The sequence below is a fragment of the Felis catus genome, chromosome B4, assembly GCF_018350175.1.
Source record: "Felis catus isolate Fca126 chromosome B4, F.catus_Fca126_mat1.0, whole genome shotgun sequence".
Classification (NCBI taxonomy): Eukaryota; Metazoa; Chordata; class Mammalia; order Carnivora; family Felidae; genus Felis; species Felis catus.
In genome coordinates this window covers 132,949,774-132,972,706 of record NC_058374.1, presented here as the reverse complement: position 1 = coordinate 132,972,706, position 22,933 = coordinate 132,949,774, and the positions used below count along the sequence as shown (strand labels likewise).

Genomic DNA, 22,933 nt, shown 5'->3' with positions numbered 1-22,933 from the left:
GGGGAGGGTCAGAGAGAGAGGGAGACACAGAATCAAAGCAGGCTCCAGGCTCTGAGCCATCAGCACAGAGCCCGACGTGGGGCTCGAACTCACGGACTGTGAGATCATGACTGGAGCCGAAATCGGACGCTCAACCGACTGAGCCACCCAGGCGCCCCTTTTCTTTTCTTTTTTAAATTTTTTTAATGTGTATTTATTTTTGAGACAGAGAGAGAGAAAGAGACAGAGTGCAGGGGAGGGGCAGAGAGAGAAGGAGACACAGAATCTGAAGCAGGCTCCAGGCTCCGAGCTGTCAGCACAGAGCCCGATGCAGGGCTGGAACTCATGAACCGTGAGATCATGACCTGAGCCGAAGTCAGACCCTCAACCCACTGACCACTCAGGCACCCCTAAAAGAAATTTTTTTCTGACTGGAAGGAAAATACCAGTTCTAGAAGGCCCTGCAGGGAGCAATCCTACACCTAGACTTGCCCTAGTGGACTGTCTGAATTCTGAAGGTAAGGAGAATACCCTATAAGCTTCCAGCAGGGGAAAGCCGGGAAAAAGAAACAGACTTGAACTAGACTCACCTGCAATACTAGCTTGTGGATTTGAGTGGACCGCATGCAGGGCTCTGGGGAGAGAAATTAGGACTCCAGAACAGACAAAAACTGTCCTTCACACAGGAAGATCAAAGGAACCTGGTTGGACAGGCAAGACTGAAAAATGACGCTGTCCAAACACCTTGTCTTTCAGAAAAAAACCTCCTTCAGCATTTTGGTCCTCCAGCCAGACCAAAATGAGGAGAATGAAGTTCTTGAGAGAGGGGTGGTGTGGTCCACGAGAACCCATATGAGCCCCACAGAGCTTCCAGCAAGGCCTAAATAAGTGACAGGGTGGCTGTGACATTTGAATTCTGCTCTCAGGGAAGGGTGTTTAGACGATGCGTAACATTTTTTAAAACACTAGTGGACAAATCGTTTCATCTCAGAGCATCCCTGTGGCACCTAGCATATTCTTGGTGGCACCGACTTCCCATCTCGGCCATGTGCCTGCCCTCCTTCCCTGCCCCTTCTCAATGGCATCTCACACAGCCGCATGCAGGCGTGCACACTGACACACACACATACACGAATACACGCACTGTCACCTACACTGACGCGCACGCACAGGCCTCCAGCCTTCTCTCCTCCTCCTGTCTCTCCCGCTTCTCAGTTGTGCTCTATGACCCATTACTGGGCACGGTTAACACCTGTTTGTCCTTCAGCTCTTGTGTGTCGCCTCCTCAGGAAAGTCCTGAAGCCCCCAAGCCCCCAACACGGCTCAGAGGTGCTCTCAGAAAACCCCAACGCTCTTCCCAGGGGCCTTATCCCGGTGTGTGTGACAAGTGCACGGCTGTTGGATGCCTCTCCCCAGACAGTCGTTGGGAAGGACAAGGCCTATTCTGTGTTTGCTGTCCTTCATACCCCATACCTAGGATGGTGCTGGCACTTAGTAGGAGCTCATCCAACCCCTGGCCGCTGGGTGAATGCACGAATAGCCACCAGCCCGGTCTGACCCAAGAAAGCAGGAACAGGGCCCAAAGCGGAGTCCAAGATGCTCCAAGTGGGCTAAGCTGTAACCTGGCTTCTCTCTGACCACGGCCTGTGTCCTGACAGAAGCAACCATGGTTTGGAGTCACATATTTCCCGAGTCTGTGCTCTGTCTCTGAGTTGCTGAGCGATCTAGGGTAAGAAAAATAATAGCTAACACTGATCGGGGGCTCATTTTGCTGTCGCTGTAATTACTGTCTCTCCTTCACAGATGAGGAAACTGAGGCTTAGAGAGGTTAAGTAGCCTTCTCAAGGTCATACAGTTAGCGTTAAAACAGACCCAGTACCAGCTGACGATGCCGAGGACATACAACTTACCAGAGAGGGGAGGAAGGAGTGTCTGTCTGTCCAGGCCATCCGGCAAAGGGCCATCATTCCTCCCACCCCAGGGGTCCGGGAAGGCCCTACATGATGTGGCATCATTACTGTCACCAAGAAGCCCCACAGAGTATTTCAATTATGTCTGGTGTGCACCGGAGGCGAAGAGCTGTCTGAGGGATGCTACCTACCCTGCCATGACAATGAAGAAGTCCAGTCGGTTCCATGTGTCCCCAAGGTAGCACTTCTTGCCAAAAATGCCCAGGGCCACCATTTTCAGCACCATCTCCATGGCAAAGAAGACGAAGATAAAGTCATCAAAGACCTGCAGGGGCAGGAGGAAGGCAAGAAGCAAGGGACAGGATGAGGCTGTGGAGCAGGACCACAGGGTTGGAGCCACAGTATGAGGCGGGGACCCAGGCATGGACACGAGAGGCCTGGAAGAGACCTGGACACGTCTCCTCTTGGGCAGGAAGAGAACCTCAGAGGTCCTGGCCCAATGGGGCCATTTCACACATGAGGCCACAAAGGCCCAGAGAGGGGAATAAACTTGCCCAAGGTCACACAGCCCACTCTTTTTTTCCCTAAAGTCAGGCACACTGACAAGGGACCCAGAGGAGGGCAGGGCAAAGGGCTCCCCCTAATAATAACTGCCAACCACCGGGCTAGACAGCTGACTTTCATTCTCGTTTCTAATTCTCACAGCAACCCCACAGACAGCCCCATTTTACAGGTGAGGAAACCGACTCAGGGAGGTTCCGCGACTTGCCCCAGGTCACGCGGAAGGTGAGTGGCAGAACCAGAACCGACATTCAGATCAATCTGACTCCAAAGCCCACGGGGAAGGAGGTTTCTCAAAACAGACTTGACACCTTCCTCCAGGAAGGTTTCAGCGCTCCTTCCTCTGTTCAGAAAGGAGCCCCCAAATGTGTCCCTCAGCATGGGCTCAGGTGAGTATATATTTCCTGAGGACACGGTCTGGGTAGAATTCCTCTTTCCAGGATCAGTGAGGGCTGTAGTCAATTCACTTCAACAAACGAGCCCACTCACTGTGCGCTGGGAAGTAGGCTGGGAGTCACCGACATAGAAAGGGGTCCTTAGTGAACTCACCACCTGGTTGGGAAGTCAGCCTGAGGCTCATCCCTTGCAACCCCTTGTAACCCCTTGTAACCCCACCCAGGGGCCTGAGGCTGCATGAGGAGCCTGTCACCCACTCAGACCCAAGATCCACCCCAGAGATTCTGAATCTACAGATTTGGGATGGGCCGGGTCTGGATTCTTAACAAGTGCCCCAAGGCATTCTGAGACCCTGGGCTGCTCCGAAACTGCTGAGTCCTGTGGAAACACAGGAGGAATTCCTCCCAGGAGGAATCTGGCTTTCCCAGGGAGAGGCCATGGGATGATGATTACAAATGATGACAGATGGTCAGACCCATCTGTAAAATGGGTATAACCCTAACACCCTGCACTACAGGTAGACAAGTTCCGAATAGAGTCATGGCAGGTACCAAAGATAAGGCCCCCACCTGGGCCCTCGGAGATGAAAACAGGGGAGCCACTGGAGGCCGGCTCCTGAGGGCCAGTGAGAGAGAGTTACGGAACTTGGCCTTTATCCCAAGAGCACTGGGGAGCAATGTGTCAGGGTCACTTGTGCTCTACTGGCATGGGACAGTATGGTCAGTCTGGGGTGGGGAAGAGCAGGAGAAGGCTTGGGGAGGCACCTAGATGGGGGAAGATGGGAGCCTAGAGTAGGGCAGAGGCTCCAAAATGTAGAGTAGGGGACGGAGGGGACGGAGGGGAAAGAGGATCGAGAAGGGGCATGGGTAAGACCAGTTGGGAGTGATGAAGAAAACAGCCAGTTAAGCGAGGGCAGGCCACTGAGCATGACAGACAGGGTGGGGGTATGGCGGGTGGGCGGGGCATGGCAGGGAAGGGGCGGGTGCGTGGGCGGGGCATGGCTGGTGGGGGCGGGGCAGCATGGGGGGGCGGGGCAGAGCAAGCCAGGCAGGGCTGGCCGGCCTCACCTGCAGGATCTTGCAGCGGTCCGACAGGCAGTCCATGTCGTCGCAGGGCTGGTACATGCCAAGTGTCACGCAGTTCAGCAGGATCACCAGCATGCTGACACATTCAAACCATGTACACACCGAGTCAAGGAAAAAACGGTCGGCAAGACTGTAGCCACGGGAAGGCTGAATGCACCCTGGAACTTAATACCCCCACCCACCACAAACGCTGGCATACACCCCATTCCCCTCCAGATGCCTCCTCTGAGTGGGTCAATGCCCACTTTTTTAAAGACCTCGGAGACCAAAGACCAGTCTGCGTACCTCACAACAGACACGGCTGCTGGTGCCAGACCCATCAAAGAACTCGACCCCTACCAACCCTACTGCTTGAGAGACCCCTCCCCGACTTCCTTGCCCCAGCCTGAGCGTCCCCCTCAGGACCAGGAAAGGAGAAGTCCACAAGGGCCCAGCTGGCAGGCCATCTCTGGATTATCCCTGCCTCTCCACCTCTAACCACCTCTCTCTGACTGTCATTGCCTCCCTCCTGTGACCACCTGTCCCCTCCCCTGACCTATGGCTCCTCCACATCTACCACTAGCCCTGGAACTGGAGGGGCCAAAGGGCCTGTCCAGTGTGGCTGAGATGGGCCGGACACCCCTGTCCTCTCCTCTTCCAGGGGCGGGGTTAGAACTCATCACCAGTTTCTGGAATATCTGAGCGTTGGTCCTCCCCAGCCTCTGCACCGAGGAGGGTGGAGCTCAGCCTTCACAGGCAGGCCGGGGGCAGAAACTCTGCAGCCACCAGCTTTGGGCAGGGCCCCCAAAGTCATTTTGTGGGCATGCTTGCTGTCTCCATTCACAGCTGGAACCTCCATTCCAAGGGGACAGGGGTCTTGCATTCATACCTCTAACAGTGACGGGCATCTAGGTGGAGCTCCTTTGCATGATTAAGTTAAATCTCTGTGGGCCCTGCCAGCTCTGACATCCAGCGATTCTGGAGCGTCTCCGAACGAAAACCCTGGCCCCTTGCTCTAAGCTGGATGTAGCCACACTGGCCAGACCCCACCCAGCGGGGGCGAACACCTCTTGCCTGATGGGAGACGACCTGGTTTCCCTGGCAACGGCCTCCCTCTCATCCCCGGGTCTCGCTCACCCTGGGATGCCGCCTGCCTTCCCACCTCCCCTTCAGACCCTCCTCGCCCAGCCCTGCTCCTTCCTCCCCCACCCCCCACCCCGCTGCCACTCTCCCGCCACAGCCTGTAATTAATTGCAGTCACTGCTAGGGCCCCCTTCTAGCCTGAGCACTGCTCCAGCAGCAGCTTCATCATTAATTAACTTTTTTGAAGTTCAAGCGTTCTAATTACCAGTGAACATCCCTCATCCCCCTGGTTTTTTTCTTCCCCTTTCCTGCCATGCTTTCTCTCCTTCCAGCTGCCTCCTCTGCTCCCTCTGCCCTCCCTGCCAGCTTCCAGTTCAAAGTGCACTTAGCAGGTATCTCCTGGAAGCCTGGAACCCGCCCCCCGCCCCTTCCTCATCAGGGCCCTGAGCGACGGAGGTCAGCAGGCCCATTTTCCAGAGGAGGAAAATGAGGCTCGGAGAAACAGGGGCCTTGCCTCTGGGAAGTACCAGAGCTGAGACTCACACCAGGCCTACTGGACTCCAAAGCCACTGATCTCCTCTGGGCCTCCGGGCCTGTCCCGGCCTGGGACTTCTCCTCCCTCCCCTGAGGCCTCAGACCACGCCCACTGTCTCTCACCTGGGCCCTGACTCAGCCTCCCCGGTAGCCTCCAGCTGTGGCCTCTGCCCCTCCAATCTGCCCCACGCAAATCACCAGGCCAGCGCGGTGTGCCCAGCGCCATCAGAGCGCTTTGAGCGTCACCTCGTTTAATTCTCTGAGCGTTATCGTCAGGCCCGCCGACAAGACGAGGAAGCGGAGCCTCGGAGGGGAACGTGATTTGCCCAAGGTCACCAGCTGGAAGCAGAGCTGAGAGACAAAACCCGAGAGTGCTTTGCTTTGCCTCCAAACCATTTTGCCACTGCCAGGTTAATCTGCCTGAAACACAGCTCTGATTACGCCTTTCCCTATTCAAAACCCTCCGTGGCTCCTGGCTCCGTCATCGTCCTCAGCCTGACATCCAAGGCTGCCTACACTGTGAACTCAGTGAATTCTGCCTTTCTCTCCGATTGGCCTCGGCATGCTCTGAACTTCTTGCTGTCCCCAGGCATACCCTTTGCATCCACCTCCTACTGTCTCTACCAGGTCAAACTCCTACTCATCCTTCACAGCCCCGTCCATTTGCCCCTTCTTCTTGAAACTTCCCTTGAAGCACCCTTCCCCATTCACAAGGTGGTGGCTCAGTCTCCTCTCCGGAAGTGCTCCCTGTCCCCCTGATCTAGCTTGTACCGCGGTAACGAACTTGGCAGTAACCCTAACTACCCTGTGCCAAGTCCCTAGGGACATGGCCCTGACTCTCAACACAGCTCACCGGGGTGGGGGGCAGATGGAGAAACAGGCCAGTAAGCAGCCCGAGTGACCTGACTCAGTGGTGCCCAGAGCCCCTGTGTGGGGGTGCTTCTGCTGTTACCCACTGTACTGAGTCCCTCGGTGAGGCAGATGGAGTGGCTTTCACCTCTAGATGGCTCAGCTTCAGGCATTCAGAGGTGGACAGTCTCAGCCCTCCCCCCGAGGCACTCGGGGAAATCCCAGATGGCAGAGTCTGGGTTCTTTCCAGGAGCCCGGGAGGCTTAGAAGTCAGGCCAGAGCTGGCACTGGTGCCCACAGTTGTGACATGCTCCCCACTGGCTCAGGGATCAAAGGCACCAGCCCTCCTTGAAGCGGAACCAGACCGTGCAGTGTGGGGAAGGAGATTGTCAGAGGGAGTCAAGGTCTCCGGGCTACCTGGCCCAATGCCTGATGTTTCCACCATTAGCCACAAGCAGTGGGGATCTCTGAGAGCGCATGACTCTGGGGTTCTGGGACAGTTCGAAGGAGGACAGAGGCCCCAAGAGGGTGGTGAGGATTTCTAGGTAATAGGGCAGGCCAGGACTTGAGTGCTGGCTCCACAAGGGCAGGGAGTCTTCGAGGGCTCCCACTGCCTCGCACGGCAAACTCAAAGCCGCCTGCCTGGCACCTGAGATCGTGCAGTGGGGACCCTGTCGCCTTGTCTGCTTCATTGCCCAGACCCTCACTCCTGTCAGGGTAACCTCTGTCACAGAACAACTCCATCGAGGCCCTCAAAAAGCAACTAATCCAATCCCCCATCGTGCAGACGGGAAACAGAGAGACAGAGAGCCATCCTAGCAACCCAGCGAGCAGGAGCAGAAGGGACCCTCAGACAACAGACTCCCCACCCATGGGGGTCCCTGAGCCATGGCTGGATTTCAAACAAACGTCAAAACCCCGTGTTTCCCCAAATGTCCAGGCTCTGCTCGTGTGGCACCTGCTCAGCACAGATCCCGGATGGGCAGCCAAGGGCACCTCTGAGGAACAGGGACGGGGGAACAGACCAGCGGCGACCCAACCGAGTTTCCCTGGCAGACGAAACCTTCCCAGACGCCCACCCAGCTGGGGGAGAAGAAAACACAGGGTCCTTGGGGGCTGTAGAACCACCCCACCACCACCCCAGCCCCAGCGTGAGACTCAGCCCCACCTCCAGCCAGCCCCCACTTTGTGGCCTGGCTCCCATCCTGTTCCCCCTGCTCTGCTGACCGTGCCTCCCAGGGTCCTCGGAACCCCGGGCCTAACAGCCCAGCAGTGAATTGATGAGCATATACCGAGCATCCGCTGTGTGCCAGGCCCCGGGTTAGCGGCAGTGATGATGGTAAAAACGGCAAACGTTTCCCAAGTGCTCTGGAGTGTTTGTTTGCCAAGGAGCTTTCCAATCAAACAGCACGTACGATCTCATTTAAACCCTACAGCAAGCACACGAGGCAGGGAGCCCAGATGCCGCGGAATGCAGAGCCTGTGCAGCTGTGGACCTGGGACCAGAGCTTGCCCGCTTTGCCAGCCTCTCCGGTAACAGGTCCCAGGGGCTGCCATTCTTTGGCTTCGCGGGGAGAAAAGCCCCCTCACCAGCAGAGGACTGAAATCCCCGGCTGGGGCTCTGTGCTGACTATTTAGTATCCATCCCCTCGGGTAGAGAACAAGAGGCCCATCATAGCCCTTCGGACCCGTGTTGGCCTCCCAAGTGCTGAATCTTCGCTAACAACCTTTCAAGGAGAATCAAAGCCTGGGTGGCTCATTCGGTTGAGGGTCCGACTTCGGCTCAGGTCGTGATCTCACACGCTTCGTGGGTTCGAGCCCCGCGTCGGGCTCTGGGCTGACAGCTCAGAGCCTGGAACTGCTTCGGATTCTGCCTCTCCCTCTGTCTCTGCCCCTCCCGCCCCCTCCCAAAACTAAACATTAAAAAAAAAAAAAAAAAGAATCAATGGGTTTAGACCTAGCAATGCAGGGTTGTCCCAGACCCACAGCAACGTTCCCTAAAACCGGCAGGTATTACTGTTATCCACATTTTACAGATAAGGAAACCGAAGCACTGAGGGCCACACAGCTGTTATGGCAGGATTTGAATCTGCCCCCTGCCGACGACTAACCTCGCCCCCCATGTTCTCAGCCCCGTGTTCTGCTGCCCCCAGGCACAGAGCCTGGAACACGAGAGACCCTCGACTGGCATGGGCCCAGTGGAATATTTGCTTTTTCCTTCTTGCCTTCATTGTCTCCTCCGGTCTGGGTCTGGGTCATGGAGTCAGGAAGGATGACATTCCACCCTCGCGTGGCCGGGAAGGATGACTATCCCACCAGGAGGAGCTAACGGGGTGGGGGATGCTGGCAAGGGGAGGCTGATGGTCTCAAGGCCCCCCCTTGTCGGTAAGAAATCAAGCGGGACCAGAGTCGTAACTCCACCCAACGGCTGTCTTGAAAACTGGAGGGACAGGGTCGCTGGGGAAGCCACCGGGCCGGGGGCCTCCTCGAACCTGCCACTTCCCAGAGAGAAGAGGGACCGGATGGAGGGGCAGCGCTCGATGCCCCAGCAGGCCCCTCTGGGCGGCCTCTTCTCCGGGAGCCAGAGCCAGAGGCCAGCACGGTTACCATGGTGACCACCGCCCTCCATCCTGGAGGCCCGGATGACAGTCACGGTTTCTGTAATTCGGAGGGTTCTGGGAGGGTGGGTGGGGGCAGGAGTGCCGGGTTTGGCTGAGCCAGCCAAATTTGTTTTTATTTTTGTCAAATCTATAATCTGATCCATTTCCCAGGGTGCACCTCAGTTGTCTAAATAAATCAAGTGGAGGAAGAAGCCGGAAGCTGCATCCCCCCTGGGCCAGAGAGGCCGGGAAGATGGGCCAGGCCCCTATGCGGGGGGCCCTTCCCCTACTGGTCCTCAATGAGTCCAAGGACAGAGGCTCAGGACTCTGGTCTCCAAAGGCGGGGGCCTGAGGTTCCAGATCCTGGATCCCAGCTTCTACAAGGCTGGGTCCACAAGCACCCATGCAGCACCTGTTGTATACGTGGCCTGTGCATCAGTGCACTGAGACGAACGAGGCTTACTCCCACCCTGGATGTACCTAGAGCACATCCCTGTTCTGGAAGCCGGCTGCGATGTGTGGCCACCATTCTGAATGTCAAGCATGCTGTAGACCCTTGGGCTTTGAAGAGGACATCCGTTCCCTGCTTCGTTAGTTTATTCATTGGGCGTGTCTTTATGAGCAAAATCCTCTGGAAAGCTGCCTGGCCTCTAGTAGAGCAAAACGGAGGCCCACGTTAGGGTCCAGGAGTGCCGCTCCAGGTGGATACCCTGGGACAATTCTGACAGAAGTCCACAAAACCCAGAATGCTCGTAGCTGTGTTACTCACGACGGCCCCAACCTGGGAACGACCCAGGTGTCCCTCACCAGGAGAATGAGGCAGGCAGCCCCCAGGGGACATGCGGCCACGTGCAGAGACATTTTTGATTGTCACGATATGGGGAGACAGGACACTGGCATCTAACGGGTAGAGACCAGGGATGCTGCTGAACGTCCTGGAATGCACGGGACGGCCCCGCCACAAAGAATTATCCAGCCCCACCTGTGAACAGTGCCAAGGCTGAGAAACGCCCGCGGCACGTCCATTCGATGGAATACTCCCCAGCAACGAAAAAGGGCAAGCTTACTGATACGCACGACAGCAGAGACGGAGCTCACGGGCATAATGCCGGGTAACAGCTGGACACCCGAGAGCAAAGAGTATGTGAATCCAATTTTACAAAGTGAAAAATCAGCCAGAGCTAACCCTGCAGTGAGGGAGGTCAGAGCCGCGGTGACTTCAGGCGAGCACCTGTTGGGGGTGGGGGACAAGGGAGCTCCCAGGGCTCTCTCCATCTTTAGGAGACGCCCTTGTTGGCCCGAGTGCGGTCACAGTAGCGTATTTATATGGAAAAATGCCTTGAGCTGGACAAGACAGTTTGTGAGCTCTACTGCATGTACATCTTACCTCAATGAAAGGGCCAACAAAAAAATTATGAAGGGCAACTGGGACAAGGAAAAATCAAATGCAACAATTAAAACCACACAAGCACCTGCTGGGGTGGCCACTGTCCCAGACCCCCGCTCCCCCCCCCACCACGGGAAACGTCACCACAGCCCTGCAAGGGAGGGTGTGACAGGTTTGCCGAGACCGAGGCCGCAGCTAGTGAGGGATTTGAATTTCACACCATCCTGTCTTCTGTTTGTTTAAGGATTCGTTCCTCCCCTGCCCGCTGCAGCCTCGGGATACAGGCACGGCAGACATTATTACACCCATTTTACAGACGCAAAAATGAAGGTCCAGATACTTGCCCAAGGTGATATGGTGGTTGAGGTGGAACAGAAAACTGCTCCTTAAAGTGGACAGACCTGCTGGGCGGATGGTCCTAGGCCTCTCTGCTTACGTGCCTCCAGCAGTGGGGAGCTCCCCATGTGACACACTGCCCTGCCCGGGCTGATTGATTCTGCTTATACGCTTCCGGGTCTCAGTGGGCTGAGAACTCCTGCGGGGTGAGATGAGGTCCACGTCTTAGAGGCCCCATAATTGGAGAACCTATTGAATTTGGCCAACATTTCTGATTCCCAGAGGCCCAGCAAGCCTCGGTGCCCGGTGTAGACAGCCGGAGTGGGGGAGGTGAGGAAACAGGGGCTGCTAGCTTGGAAGAAAACCCCAGGGCGGATAGTCCATGGGATAGAAACTCCAGCCAAGGAGGCTTCAGCCACTGCTGAAGAAAAGGGGAGGGCAGGGCAAGGCCCTGGGGACCAGAGCCCCACTGTCCGTGGGCTGACCCAGCCTCAAGATCCCACCCACAAAGGAGGTGTGCCTTCGGGGAAGCCTCCTGGAGTCCTAGGTAGGGGGAACAGATGCCTCCCCCAAGCCCCCACGATGTCCTGAATGTCCCCCACTTATATCAGCTATGGAACTGAGTGTGGTCTGTTCTGGCTTCTTCTCACCACCAACCAGGCTGTGCTCTCCAAAGGGCAGAGGGTATCGATCCCTCTCTGTGCCCAGAGCCCTATCTGGAGCAGCTGATCGGGACATCTGCAGCCTCAGAAAAGAGTGAGGTCCCCATCACTTGGAGGCATCAAGGAGTCTAAGGAGGCATTTCTGTGCTGCAGGGATTTGTAGCTTCCCTTCCCACCCTGAACTCCCCCTTCTCCTTTCTAACATCCATCACTCACTATGCCATTATTTGGCACCCCCTCGCTGAGACCCCCTCTGTTGGCCCACAGTGGTCTGGGAACCCCAAATGAAGAAGATGCCGTCCCTGCCCTCCAGAAACCACAAGCAGACACTTGGCGGGGACACAGACAGAGGGTGAGGGCTGGACAGAGGGTGATGACACTCTCCCTCGGCCTCCTGGGGACCAGTCCTCCGCCACACATCTCCCCTGCCTGCCAGCGACCACACACACACACACACACACACACACACACACACACACACACATTCATGTATGCACTCCCACAGAGCCCCGCAGCCCTTCCAGCACTTGCACACGCTGACACGCGTGCACACCCTCCTCCTCGCCCATCTGGCCCGCAGCCCTGGGCACACCCGATGCGCTCTCCTGCAAACACAGCTCTCAGCTTCTCCGTACCCCCTGGGGAAGTTCATGAGCCCCTTCTCAGGATAATGTTTTTAATGCATACGTTTTTTTAATGCCCAGAATTAGAAAGGAAGGAAGCCAGTTATGTTAAAAGAGTTGTCAACACATTTAAAAAAAACAAACAAACAAACTCAGGAGGAAGGAGAGCCACTCGAGATTCATTATCAACACAATGAAGAGCCAGGGCCAGTGGCAGGTCTGATACTGTGACGGTAAAGCAGTGATGAAGTCCACAAGCACCACAATGTGACGGGGAGACATCAGCGATTGCTACTAGTGAGCCACAGAAACTGCCAGTAATCACGCCGTGCTTTGTTACCTCCGTTCATAATAGAAAGGCTCCATTTCGGTCTGACATCAGTGAAAACAAACGTGCAACTTGACCCCATCCAGGTTCAAGAACCCCAGGGGCGCCTGGATGTCTCCATTGGGTAAGCGTCAACTCTTTTATTTCGGCTCAGGTCATGATCCCAAGGTCATGGGATCAAGCCCTCAGTCAGGCTCTGAGCTAAGTGCAGAGCCTGCTTAAGATTCTCTCTCTCTCTCTCTTTGTGCCCCTCTCCCCACCTCGTTCTCTCTCTCTCCACCCCCACCTCTTTTCTAAAATAAAAAAAAGAGAAGAAAAGAACCCCAGGCTAAGATCTTGTTCTAGAAACTCTCTCCCCCTCGGGCCCTGGGGACACCTGGGCCTTCTCCTACTTCATGGGCTCCGACCCTCAAATGTTGGCCTTTCTCAGGCTCCCCAGCCTCTGGTCTCCCCTCTCCTCTCCTTGATCCCACACCCACTCGCAAGGCCTCAACTCTGGTGGTCAGCAAGCTGACCAGGTCTGCAATCTGTCCCAGCCCCAGGCTCACTCCATCCTGACCAACAGACCTCCCAGACATGCCCTAGGTTGTCTCTAGGAACCTCAAATCCATCATAATGGGGTAGGTCATATTCTCCCAGACTGCCAAGTTCTCTGCACTTCCCTCCCCCAATGAATGAGGTCCCCCAGCCACCACCCGTGCTGGCAGTTGTCCAGATGAGGACCCTCCAGAGGCTCCCTCCCGCTCATCCCATTGTCCCTTTCACCACCTAAATCTCTCCCCTCCACCCACAAATCTGCACCCCCACTGCCCCAGGCAGGCTGCACGCCCCACTCCTCACTCTGAACAGTCTCTTCCTTCAGCCTTGCCTTTTCTGCAAAGCCTCTACACGCAGCCAGTGGGTTCCTCCAAAACCAAAAGCCTTCCACAGCTCCCCACGGCCTTCCAGAGAGTTTCCAAACTCCTTGGCTTGGCATCCAAGGCCCATTGTCTAAGTGCTCTTGGCCAGCCTCCTCTCTGTCCACACAACCTCCACCTCCAACCTTGCTTGCTAGGATGCACTTCATTGAAAGCTTTGCTGCACATCTACTATGTGCAGGGCTGAGGGCCAAGGCCTAAAGAAGAGGCAGGCACTAATGGATCATGGAGCCTGTCCTCAAGTTACTCACAGTCTAGGAGAAGGTGAGGAGAATAAGTCAGATACAAAAGGCCTTACACATGGTACAAGAAGAGGGCTTGACTGGGCATTGAGCAGGTAACAGGTGGATGAGAGATTGGGGGAAGTGTGTTGATCAACAAGTATCCGCCAAAGAAGGGAATGGATCAGTGAGTAAATGGGCTGATAGATGGACAGACAGGAGCATGGGGTGGGGCCTTTGGGTCAATGGATGATTGAATGGGTAGATGGTTGTGAAGGTGACAGGGGTGGGGGGGGTGAGTGCATGAATGTAAAGGTTAAGGAAGGTGGATGGGTCAATGGGCAGATGAATGGATGAAGAGATGGAAAGATGGATGGATGGATGGATGGATGGATGGATGGATGGATGGGTGGATGGATGGATGGATGGGTGGATGGATGGATGGAGTAAAGAACAATGAGTGGGAACAAGGACAGGTGGGTGTATGGGAGGTGGTTGGAAATAGGACACTCTAGTAAATGGCAGCTCCAAAATTCGACCCCAAGTTTACATGACCACAGGAACCCTTCAGGTTGGGACTCAGCACTGTTCTCTCTTCCTCCTTCAGAGATTCCCTCTCTCACTCTACACCCCCTTCCCTGCTGTGCCCACACTTTCAGAGTTCCCCAAGACCCCAGGGACCACCTGGGCCAGGGTTTCTCAGCCTGGGCACTACTGACGTTTAGGACCTGATTGTTCTTTGTCGTGGGCAACTGTCCTGTGTGTCGTAAGTTTTTACCCACTAGAAACCAGTAGCACACCCTCCCCAAGTTGTGACAGCCCCAAAGGCCTCCAGACATTGCCAAATGTCCTCTGGGGGCAAAATCATCCCTGAAAATCACCGATACAGCCTAACCTCCCCCACACCACTATTTGATGGATGAGGAAACTGAGACCCAGACAGAAGGAGTGACCTGCCTGAGGTCACGAAGCTCGCACTCGGCAGACCCCAGACTGGACCTTGGGGGACAGTCAATCCTCAGTCATCTCCTCACTTGACACAGAGGTGCAGGTGAGAGCCTCCCCACCGCCCCAGCTCTGTGGGAGAAGCCAGGTGCAGACCTTGAACACCCTGCTGTCCGCACCTCTACCAGCCGCCCCCACCCCCACCCCCAGCCCTCCCATAGCGCTCCAAGCCCTCCCATTCCCATATAGCACCTCACAGTCAGCCACGCCTCCTCCTCCTGCTTTCTCATATAGAAAGAAACTGCCATCCAGAGAGGTCGAGCTGTTTGCTCAGCATCACCAGCAGTAAGCACCAGCGTCAGGTGGTACTGGTACTCAGCAGTAAGCACCAGCGTCAGGATCTGCACTTGGGGAGAGAAAAGGAAGACCAGAGCACAGCTCCACAGGGCAGACGGGGCCAGAAAGGTGGAAGGCAGCCCCACAGGAGAGCCAGAGAGAGACTGGCGGAAAGACATTCCGGCTGATTAAAAAGACGGATCGATTTCTCTTGGAGAGAAACAAACGGGGCCGTTTGTCTCCCAACAGGACAGTCTGAGGGAGGTGGCGGGTCAAAGCTGGCTCCTGACACAGACACCCAGGCAAGATGGACGAATACAAATCCAATCATGTTTTAAATGCCCCAGGAGGGGGCTGACACTTCATTAGCCAACCAGCCCTCTTTCTAATTCTCCTGCTCGCTATCAATTACCACTAGCCTTGCAGTCAGGTCTCACAGGGCTGCACACGCCCTGGGCTCCTGCCCAAGCCCCACGGGGCCACTGCCGCCCTGGACAAGCACTCCATCTCTCTGGGCCCCCCTGAAAAATGGGCCTCTCTAGAGCCGCCTGAGCTGCCGGGGAAGATGAAATGCTCCCCGCACACGGGTGGTCCTTAGTGAACGCCAGTGCCCTCCCGGGGCAGTGTCTCCCTGTGCCCTCCAGATCCGGACCCCAAATGTCCTTCGATGCTCAGCTCTCACTCCTGCCCTCACCCAGTGCACACGCCATGCTGTTAACAAAACATCCGTGGTGACCCCAGCTCAGCTCGGGCATCTGACTAGGCGCTTTCCTCAGCTGGGATGCCACCCCCACGCCCTCCACCTCTCACCCATCAAAGACTCTCTTGCCCTGGCTTCGGGGTCTCCTCCTTCATCAAACAGCTCCTGCGGCATCCCATGAAGGCCCGACCGACCGGCCACTCCATCCTCCTCCCGGTGGCCACGGCTCCCTGAGGGTCCCTCTGCCCAGCCTTTATCCCACTTTGCATCACAGGGGTATGATTCCAGTCACTGTTCTTTATACTCTTCTCTCTGCCTGGAACACTATCCCTCAACTGTTCTTCGGGAAAACTCCTACTCACGCAGCAAGACCCAGGCCAAATGCCCCCTCCTCCAGGCAGGCTTCACCAAGGCCCCCCAGGACGGATCGGGGGCAGCTTCCTCACCTGCAGCTCTGGTTGCACAGAAATGGCCACGTGATGGTACCAGAGTCCAGCCCACCCTGCTGACCAACCGAGAGCACCGCATCCAGTCTGGCCACCAGAAGCGTCCCTAGGGCACAGCTTGATGCTGACTTTTGCATCTGAGAAAAGTCAACCCTCTCTATACCAGATGGAGAGCAACGGGCCATTTCCCAGATATGTGTTGCTCCTTCCAGCAACAGGGGCCACCCGCCCAGGCATTCCCATTAGCCCGGGGCTGCAGGAGGAGGGGATACCCTCCCATAAAGAACCCCTTCCCCAGCCATAAGCCGGCCAGGCAGGTGCAGCATTGGCCTCAGAGTCTAGAGTGCTGGGCTCCAGTCTGCCTGGCTTTCTGATTACTCAACGTGTGCCCTTCGGCAAGTCAGCCTCCCTTTTTTCTTGGGCCTCAGTCTCCCCAGCTGTAGAATGGGGCTAGCAAATTCCTGGCCCTGCCGCCTCACAGGAGGTGCTGAGAGAACCTGAGAGGCCATGGCGGGGCGGGACAGTACCGTATGAACTAGAAGGTGAGGCACAAGCCCATCAGTGCCAGGCCCGCGCTGGGCAAGATGGAGGAGACAAAGCAAGCCACAAACCATCCCCCTGAGGCGGAGAGGAAAGTTGTAGCACAAAGAAGGACTGATAAAGAGCTGGAGGGTCAGGGCACCTGGGCGGCTCAGTCGGTTAAGCGTCCAGCTTCTGCTCAGGTCATGATCTCATAGTTCCTGAGTTCGAACCCCGCGTCGGGCTCGGTGCTGACAGCTCAGAGCCTGGAGCCTGCTTCGGATTCTGGGTCTCCCTCTCGCTCTGCCCCTCCCCCCGCTCATGCTGGGTCTCTCTTTCTCAAAAATAAATAAACATTAAAAGAAAAAAAAAAGAGCTGGAGGGTCAAGAGAGGAAGAAGCTGGAGATCCAGGAACACTTCCCGCAGGTGGTGGCCAGGAAGCTGGGCCGGGGGGACTGGTGGGATTTGTGGCCACGGAGGCATGGAGAGGGCATCTCAGGGGGCAGACCCAGCATAAGCAAAGGCAGGGAGGCAGGGGGTGTCAGAGAACATCAGCACTTGTTTGGGGCTCCAGAAGAGAAAGCACAAAGGGAAGCAGCAGAAAGGTAGCTGGAGGACAGCCCAGGTGGACCGCGGAAGGACTCAAATCCAGGCTAAGTGAGACTGTTCTGGGGGTGATCGGGAGCCATGGAAGGTTCTTGAGCGAGGAAGGAATGAGTAAACAAATAAAAGGAGGCAGGGAGGGAGGGAGACAACAGCCCTCCCTGGGCACGCAGCTCTCTACGGATGACAAACCCCCTTCCACACAAGGGAGCCCCAGGAGCCCCTGAAGAGAAGCTGAGGTAGTGGGGAGAGACCGGGTCCAGGGCAGAGCTGATCGCCCATGGTTGCACAACTCCCGGCCGGTGCTCTCTTCGCCGTGCAGGGGAGGGGAGGGAGGGCCTGCCACCTTGTCAGTGGGGCAGGAGGGGTGAGATCCCAGCAGCCGTCTGTTTAGACAGAAAGAGATGGAAAAACTCAACCCCAGATGTTCCCAACAGCCCAGCCATAGGGAAAGGGGTCAGGACAGAAGAGATGGAGGTTAGATTACGGGAGGACTTCCTGACAGCTTAAAACCTTCAGAAGTTTCCTCCAGGCCTTTACCCAGTGGCCAGAGGCCCTATCTGGTGCAGCGGGATGGAGAGATAGCATGCTCAGAGACAGGGGATGGCCCAAAGACCAGGCATAGCAGGGCGATGGGGGGGGAGTCTTCCTGCAGGTGACACCCCCTCTTCTCCTCTGCCACATTTGGGGCTCCCCAGGCTTTCTCCTCCTCCCACTGTCCAGCCTTCAGGCCCTCCCACCCGCAGGAGCCAGCACGTCCCATCACCGACAGTCTCTCTCCCTAGCAGCCCGGCCCATAGGTTTCTCAGGTCATCAAAGACTTGGGGCCCAGGTGCCACCGCCTGCAGGACCCTTGTCCTGAGCCACCCCAGATGGCTACCCCACTGGCCCCAGTGTGCCCACAGCTGCCGCTCAGCACTTAATGCTGTAGGAGCCCAGCCAGTGCTTGCCCTGAATTCCCACCGGACCCCCTGACATTCCCAGCCAGGGGCTGCCGCAGCCTCAGGTCACAGATGAGCGAACAAAGGCTCAGAAAAGGCAAAGGCCTCTTGGCCAGGAAGCCAAGAGCTGCTCTTCCTTCACACTCACGCAAGCCACGGTCCCTGGGGTCACCTGAGCCCTCTCCCAACACCAACCCCAAGGCCGGTCTCTCCCCGCCAGCACCCTGGGCCACCGTCATTCCTCATCGCCACCCCTCAGGTGCCCGCTCTGGATGGACTCCCGACTGACATCTCTCCCAGGGAGCCAGAGGCACCTTCCCCTGCCCAAAACAGTCATAGCTGTCCTCTGTGCACGCCTGGTGCATGGCACGCTCTCGGTAGAGACTTGTCGAATGGTCTCACGAATGGGTGAAAGATGAACGAGAGCCCGTGCACCTCCAAGAAACGTGCCGAACCCCCACAATGAACAGCACGAGGCTTGAGCTGTGATGAGACCGTGGGCCCTGCCCCCTTCCTGCCCAGTGACTGGCAAAGTCAGAGGGTCTGCACAGCTGGGGTCTCGACCAGGTGGCCCTCCAAGCAAGAGCAAGCAGAAGGCCGGAGCCAGGCGGGAGACCAGAAGCAGACAGAAGGGGGCCGGGGGCACAGATGAGAGCCAGGACCCCAGCCACAAGCACAGAGCGAGGGAACCCGCTCACAAGGAACACGGCTCCTCGTGGTCCATACAGACACCACTAAGATGCTCCCTGAGCAGGGCCGGAAGGGGGTTCCCCACCAGTCCCTTCCCAACCTCATCGTCCAACCCTCCCATCCTGCAGACAGGGAGACCTAGGGCCAGCACGGGGTGGGGGCGGGGGGTGACATATCCAAGGTCACCGGCAGCTGGCATCTCTGTCCTCCCAGCCCAGGCTGGCGCCCTACCCCCCCCGCCCAGCAGAGAGGCGGCCTTCACAGCCGACTGGCTTCCCACCATGCATGGCTGCTTTGCACCGCAGCAGAGGCGCTGGCTTAGCGCTGGGGCGGGGGAGGCAGCGGCCCCGGAGTGTGTCCAAAGGGAAGGGGGCTGCACAGCCCTCCGGGGGATGGCCCCAGGCAGGCCCCAGAGGCGGCCTCCAAATGTAGATGCTGAAACCCAGGGAGACCCTCCCCACTGTGAAGCAAACCTCCCTGCCCTGGGAGGAGGACCGGGCACTTCTCCAGACTCTGCAGGTGGCCGCTGCGTCCTGAATAAATGCTGAGGCTGGGGATTCAGAGAAATCGAGGTTTTCATCCCAGCTCTACTACATCCTGGCTGAAGAAGGGCTCTCACAGTCTCATCCAGAGTAGAAAATCGGTGGGTTTCCAGCTGATGGGTCCTGCTCCCAGAGGCGCCCGGCAAGAGGGGGCTATGCTGACCAGCAGCGCTCACATGGACGAGGCCGTGACTACCGGCAGCGTGACTGGCACAAACTTACCTAAACGACAGAGATCGAGTCTGATTTTCCCTGGAAACAATGTCCTCCGGAGGCGTATGTTCCACCGAAGGGCTCGATGCCTAACATCTTGCGGAGGCCCGGTGATACGTGAGGGCCCTGTTCGCCTCTGAGCTCGGATAGGAAGAGTGATAACCACATGTGTGGCAGTTTATCTTTTTCTCTTTTTTAATGGTTTTATTTATTTTTGAAGGAGAGAGAGGGAGAGAGAGAGACAGAGCATGAGTGCAGGAGGAGCAGAGAGAGGGAGACGCAGAATCCGAAGCAGGCTCCAGGCTCTGAGCTGTCAGCACAGAACCCAACGTGGGGCTTGAACTCACAAACCGTTAGGTCATGACCTGAGCCGAAGTCGGACGCTTAACCGACTGAGCCACCCGGGCGCCCCTACACGTGTGGCAGTTTTTCTAGTCTGAGAACTCCATTTGCACATAGGTCATCGTGCACTGCTGTGAAGGGGGGGAGGGTACTACCCCCATTTGACGGTGGGAAAACGGGGCTCAGAGAGGTGGGAAAAACTGGCCCATGGTCACACAGCAAATCAGAGGTGGCAGGAGCCCCTGGGTCTGTCTGACTCAGGGCCCCAGCATTTTCCACATGCCAGCTACCCATGAGTCAAGCCGCGCAATCAATCCCCTGACATTTCAGACCCAGAGACCTCCCGGCTGAAACCCTGGCTGACGGTGCATGCTCGAGGCCCAGCCCAGGCAGACGGTGGTGCTGACATTTGGGTGAGCGGCCCTTTCCCACCCCGGCTCGCCAGCTCAGGGAGGGTCCCGGCAGCCTTCTGACTCTCCAGTGAGTCAGGTGGTGACTCAGGGCCGAGCTCTGGGCTGGGTGAGGGGCTGAGTCAGGGAGCACCAGGTTCCACAGGGCAGCTGGCTCTGAGCCAGGGCCCCTCATGAACCACGGACATCAGCATTGGGGACAGTCTTTCTGGGCAGACCCTGCCAGCCTGCCCTGCCCCGACCCTGGCCCGCCGGGCCTGATAGCTGCTCCCGCCGGCCTGACCCTGAGGCCTACACGTCCATCATTCCTTTGGATTCTTGATGGGAAGCAGAGCCGTGCAGAGTCTGGAAGTGTGGACGATCATTTATGGATGTCACAATGATTGGGGGCCACTACCTACTAATATTTAGGGACAAAAACACCAAATGTCCTGTAATTTGCCAGACAGCCTGGACCACAAAATGCTGTCACACCCAAGATGCCAACGGTGTCCCCACTGAGGAGCCCCCTGGTTAAGCACTGCCCCCTCCCTGAGCTCTCTCCCAAGGAGGAGGGGAGAAAGGGAGGTTTCTGGCCAGGGAAGAATCCAAGAGCCTGCATCGCCTGATCAAAGACACCCCCCCACACACACACCAGGACCCTAAAGCCCAGCCTGAGCACCACCGCCCCCCCCCCCACCCCGTCAAGTCTCTGCTCCAGCGCCCCTGCGGACACCAAGGTCATGTGGGCCTGCACTTGCAAAAACCTGCCTCAGCCTCTCTCCCACCGATCCGATTCAGGCTATGACATCTTAGCACCGAACCATCGTGTTCACAAAGCCTAGAATCTCGGGTCCTCAGACTTCCAAACACATATGACGGGCAGCCACAGCCACCAAATCTCAGACTCGTGCCCTCTTTGAAACACGGAACTTTACAGGCTTTGCATGGCAGAGGCTTAGAATGTTAATGGCCCTGAGCCTTAAATCTAAACTCTGAACGCTTAGACTTAATCACAGAAGCTTCCAGTAGGAGAGTCCCAGAACCTGACACTTCTGAAGCTGCTCCAGTGCAGAGTCATCAGATCTTTGGTCTAGGAGGGAACTCGGAAGCGAGGCAGCCGGTTCAGGCAGAGACCCTTCATCTTTCGACCCAGCCTCAGAAGCTCTGTCACGGGGCCCGGGGAGCCCAATGTGCCCTGAGCAGCTCCCAGTGTCGGGGAGTCCCTCCCCAAGGAGGGGGCTGAATCTGACAGCCCTCCTCCCCCACGCGGCTTCCACACGCTGGGACCCAGGGCTCTCCCTGAGACAGGGGACCAAGCCCAGCTCTGCCCAGGGGCAGGTCTCCTTCCCTCCCCTCCCCTCCCCTCCCCTCCCGAGGCTGGCCTCATTGGCGCTCCCAACCCCAGCCTCCCACAGGTGCACAGTGTGGAGCCCAGGGCGTTGGTGAGGACAAAGGCCAGAGGACCCCAGGGGCTCTGTCTGCCCGACAGGCCAGCAATGTGGCAACCTGGAAGGGTCTCTGTGGGCTGCTCAGTGATCAGGGCCTGAGGTCAAGGGTGTGGGCAACTATGGCTGGCACTCCAGGCGGCTCCCAGAGCTAGAGAAGGCCATGTCATCCAGACCCTTGTTTTTAGGTCACACTCCCAGGCCAAGTTAATCTGAGCCATGCCTCCAGCCCAGCCCAGCCCAGCCCAGTCTTAACTGTCTGGACCCTATGAGGCTCAGAAAGGTATAGCAACTTTCCCGAGGTCACACAGGAGCCAATGGCAGAGCCAGAATCAACCTCTGTCCCACCCAGGCAAGGTCCCTGTGACACGATTCCACGGTCTCCCCAGTCTTCCAGTGAGCCTTTCTCTCCCTCAAAGGCCCAAAGCTCCTGTGGTCCCCCTTTTCCTGGCCTGGCCACCCCCCAGCTTACATGCTGCAGGCTCCTAAGGTTTCCCCAACCTACTGTACTAAAACTGTTCCCATGGATGGTGCCTGTGTCCCCTGCCCCCGGGAGCTCCTCAGGGCAGACCAGCTAGCTATGTTTCTCTGTCCTCCACGATCCCAGGGCTGATGTCAGAGAGCGCTGGGTGAACAGAGTTATTGAATAGATCCTCTAACCATGGCTGAGACCTCCTGAGCTGTCCCACAGAAGGACCGTGAAGGCTTTTGGCCCTCCGCCCAGCTAGGGGCACCCGGATCCACACTCCACCCATGCCAGCAGACAGCCTCGGGTTTCCAAGGTCATCACCCAGCCCCTGACATAGCAGGGAGGCCAGCAGTCCTGGGCTCAGCATGGCTGCCTCCCCCAGCCTTTCTGGGGGCCTCATCGTCACCCCAGCCTGCATCCCGGGTATCCCAGGTGTCCAGAGCTGGGCTCAGACCCTACCCTGGGTGGCCTCAAGCCCTGGCAGAGACTCCGTGCTGCCTGGTGGGCCCCAAAAGCCAGAGGCCACCATGTCTGGGTCCCAAAGCCTCCTCCTCCTCCTCCTGGGCTCACCCCACGACCCATTTCCACACGGCACCGAGCCATCTTTCTAACACACTGATCTCTCCCTATCACACCCTGCTGTAAACTCACCCTGGTCCCGCTGCCCTGAGAACACAGGCCAGCTCCTCACTCAGCCCCTGCAAGCCTCCCTCTCCCCCCCTCCGCCTCCTCTCTCCCCACTGTCCCTCACTCCCTCGTCCCTCTCTTCTCCTGGCCTTTGTTCCTGAGGTAGCCCCCTCCCCACCACCCTGTCCACCCAACACCGCTCATTACTGGAGACCCAGCTCAGACACCGCCAAAACGCGCCCGGCGAACACCGAAGGAGAGCGAGCCCGTGG

General features: G+C 57.3%; 1 protein-coding gene across 4 annotated transcripts in view; it reads right to left on the bottom strand.

Annotated features, from left to right (window-relative positions):
• The window catches only part of CACNA1I (calcium voltage-gated channel subunit alpha1 I), a 137,495-nt gene that overhangs the window by 79,372 nt on the left and 35,190 nt on the right, over positions 1-22,933 (bottom strand). For all 4 annotated transcript variants that reach the window (XM_045062392.1, XM_045062391.1, XM_023257494.2 and 1 more), the window contains 2 exons: positions 3,914-4,025; positions 2,081-2,214 (listed from right to left, as the gene is read on the bottom strand). In XM_045062392.1, the coding sequence (XP_044918327.1) occupies positions 2,081-2,214; positions 3,914-4,025 (246 nt within the window). The remainder of the gene's footprint in view (positions 1-2,080; positions 2,215-3,913; positions 4,026-22,933) is intronic.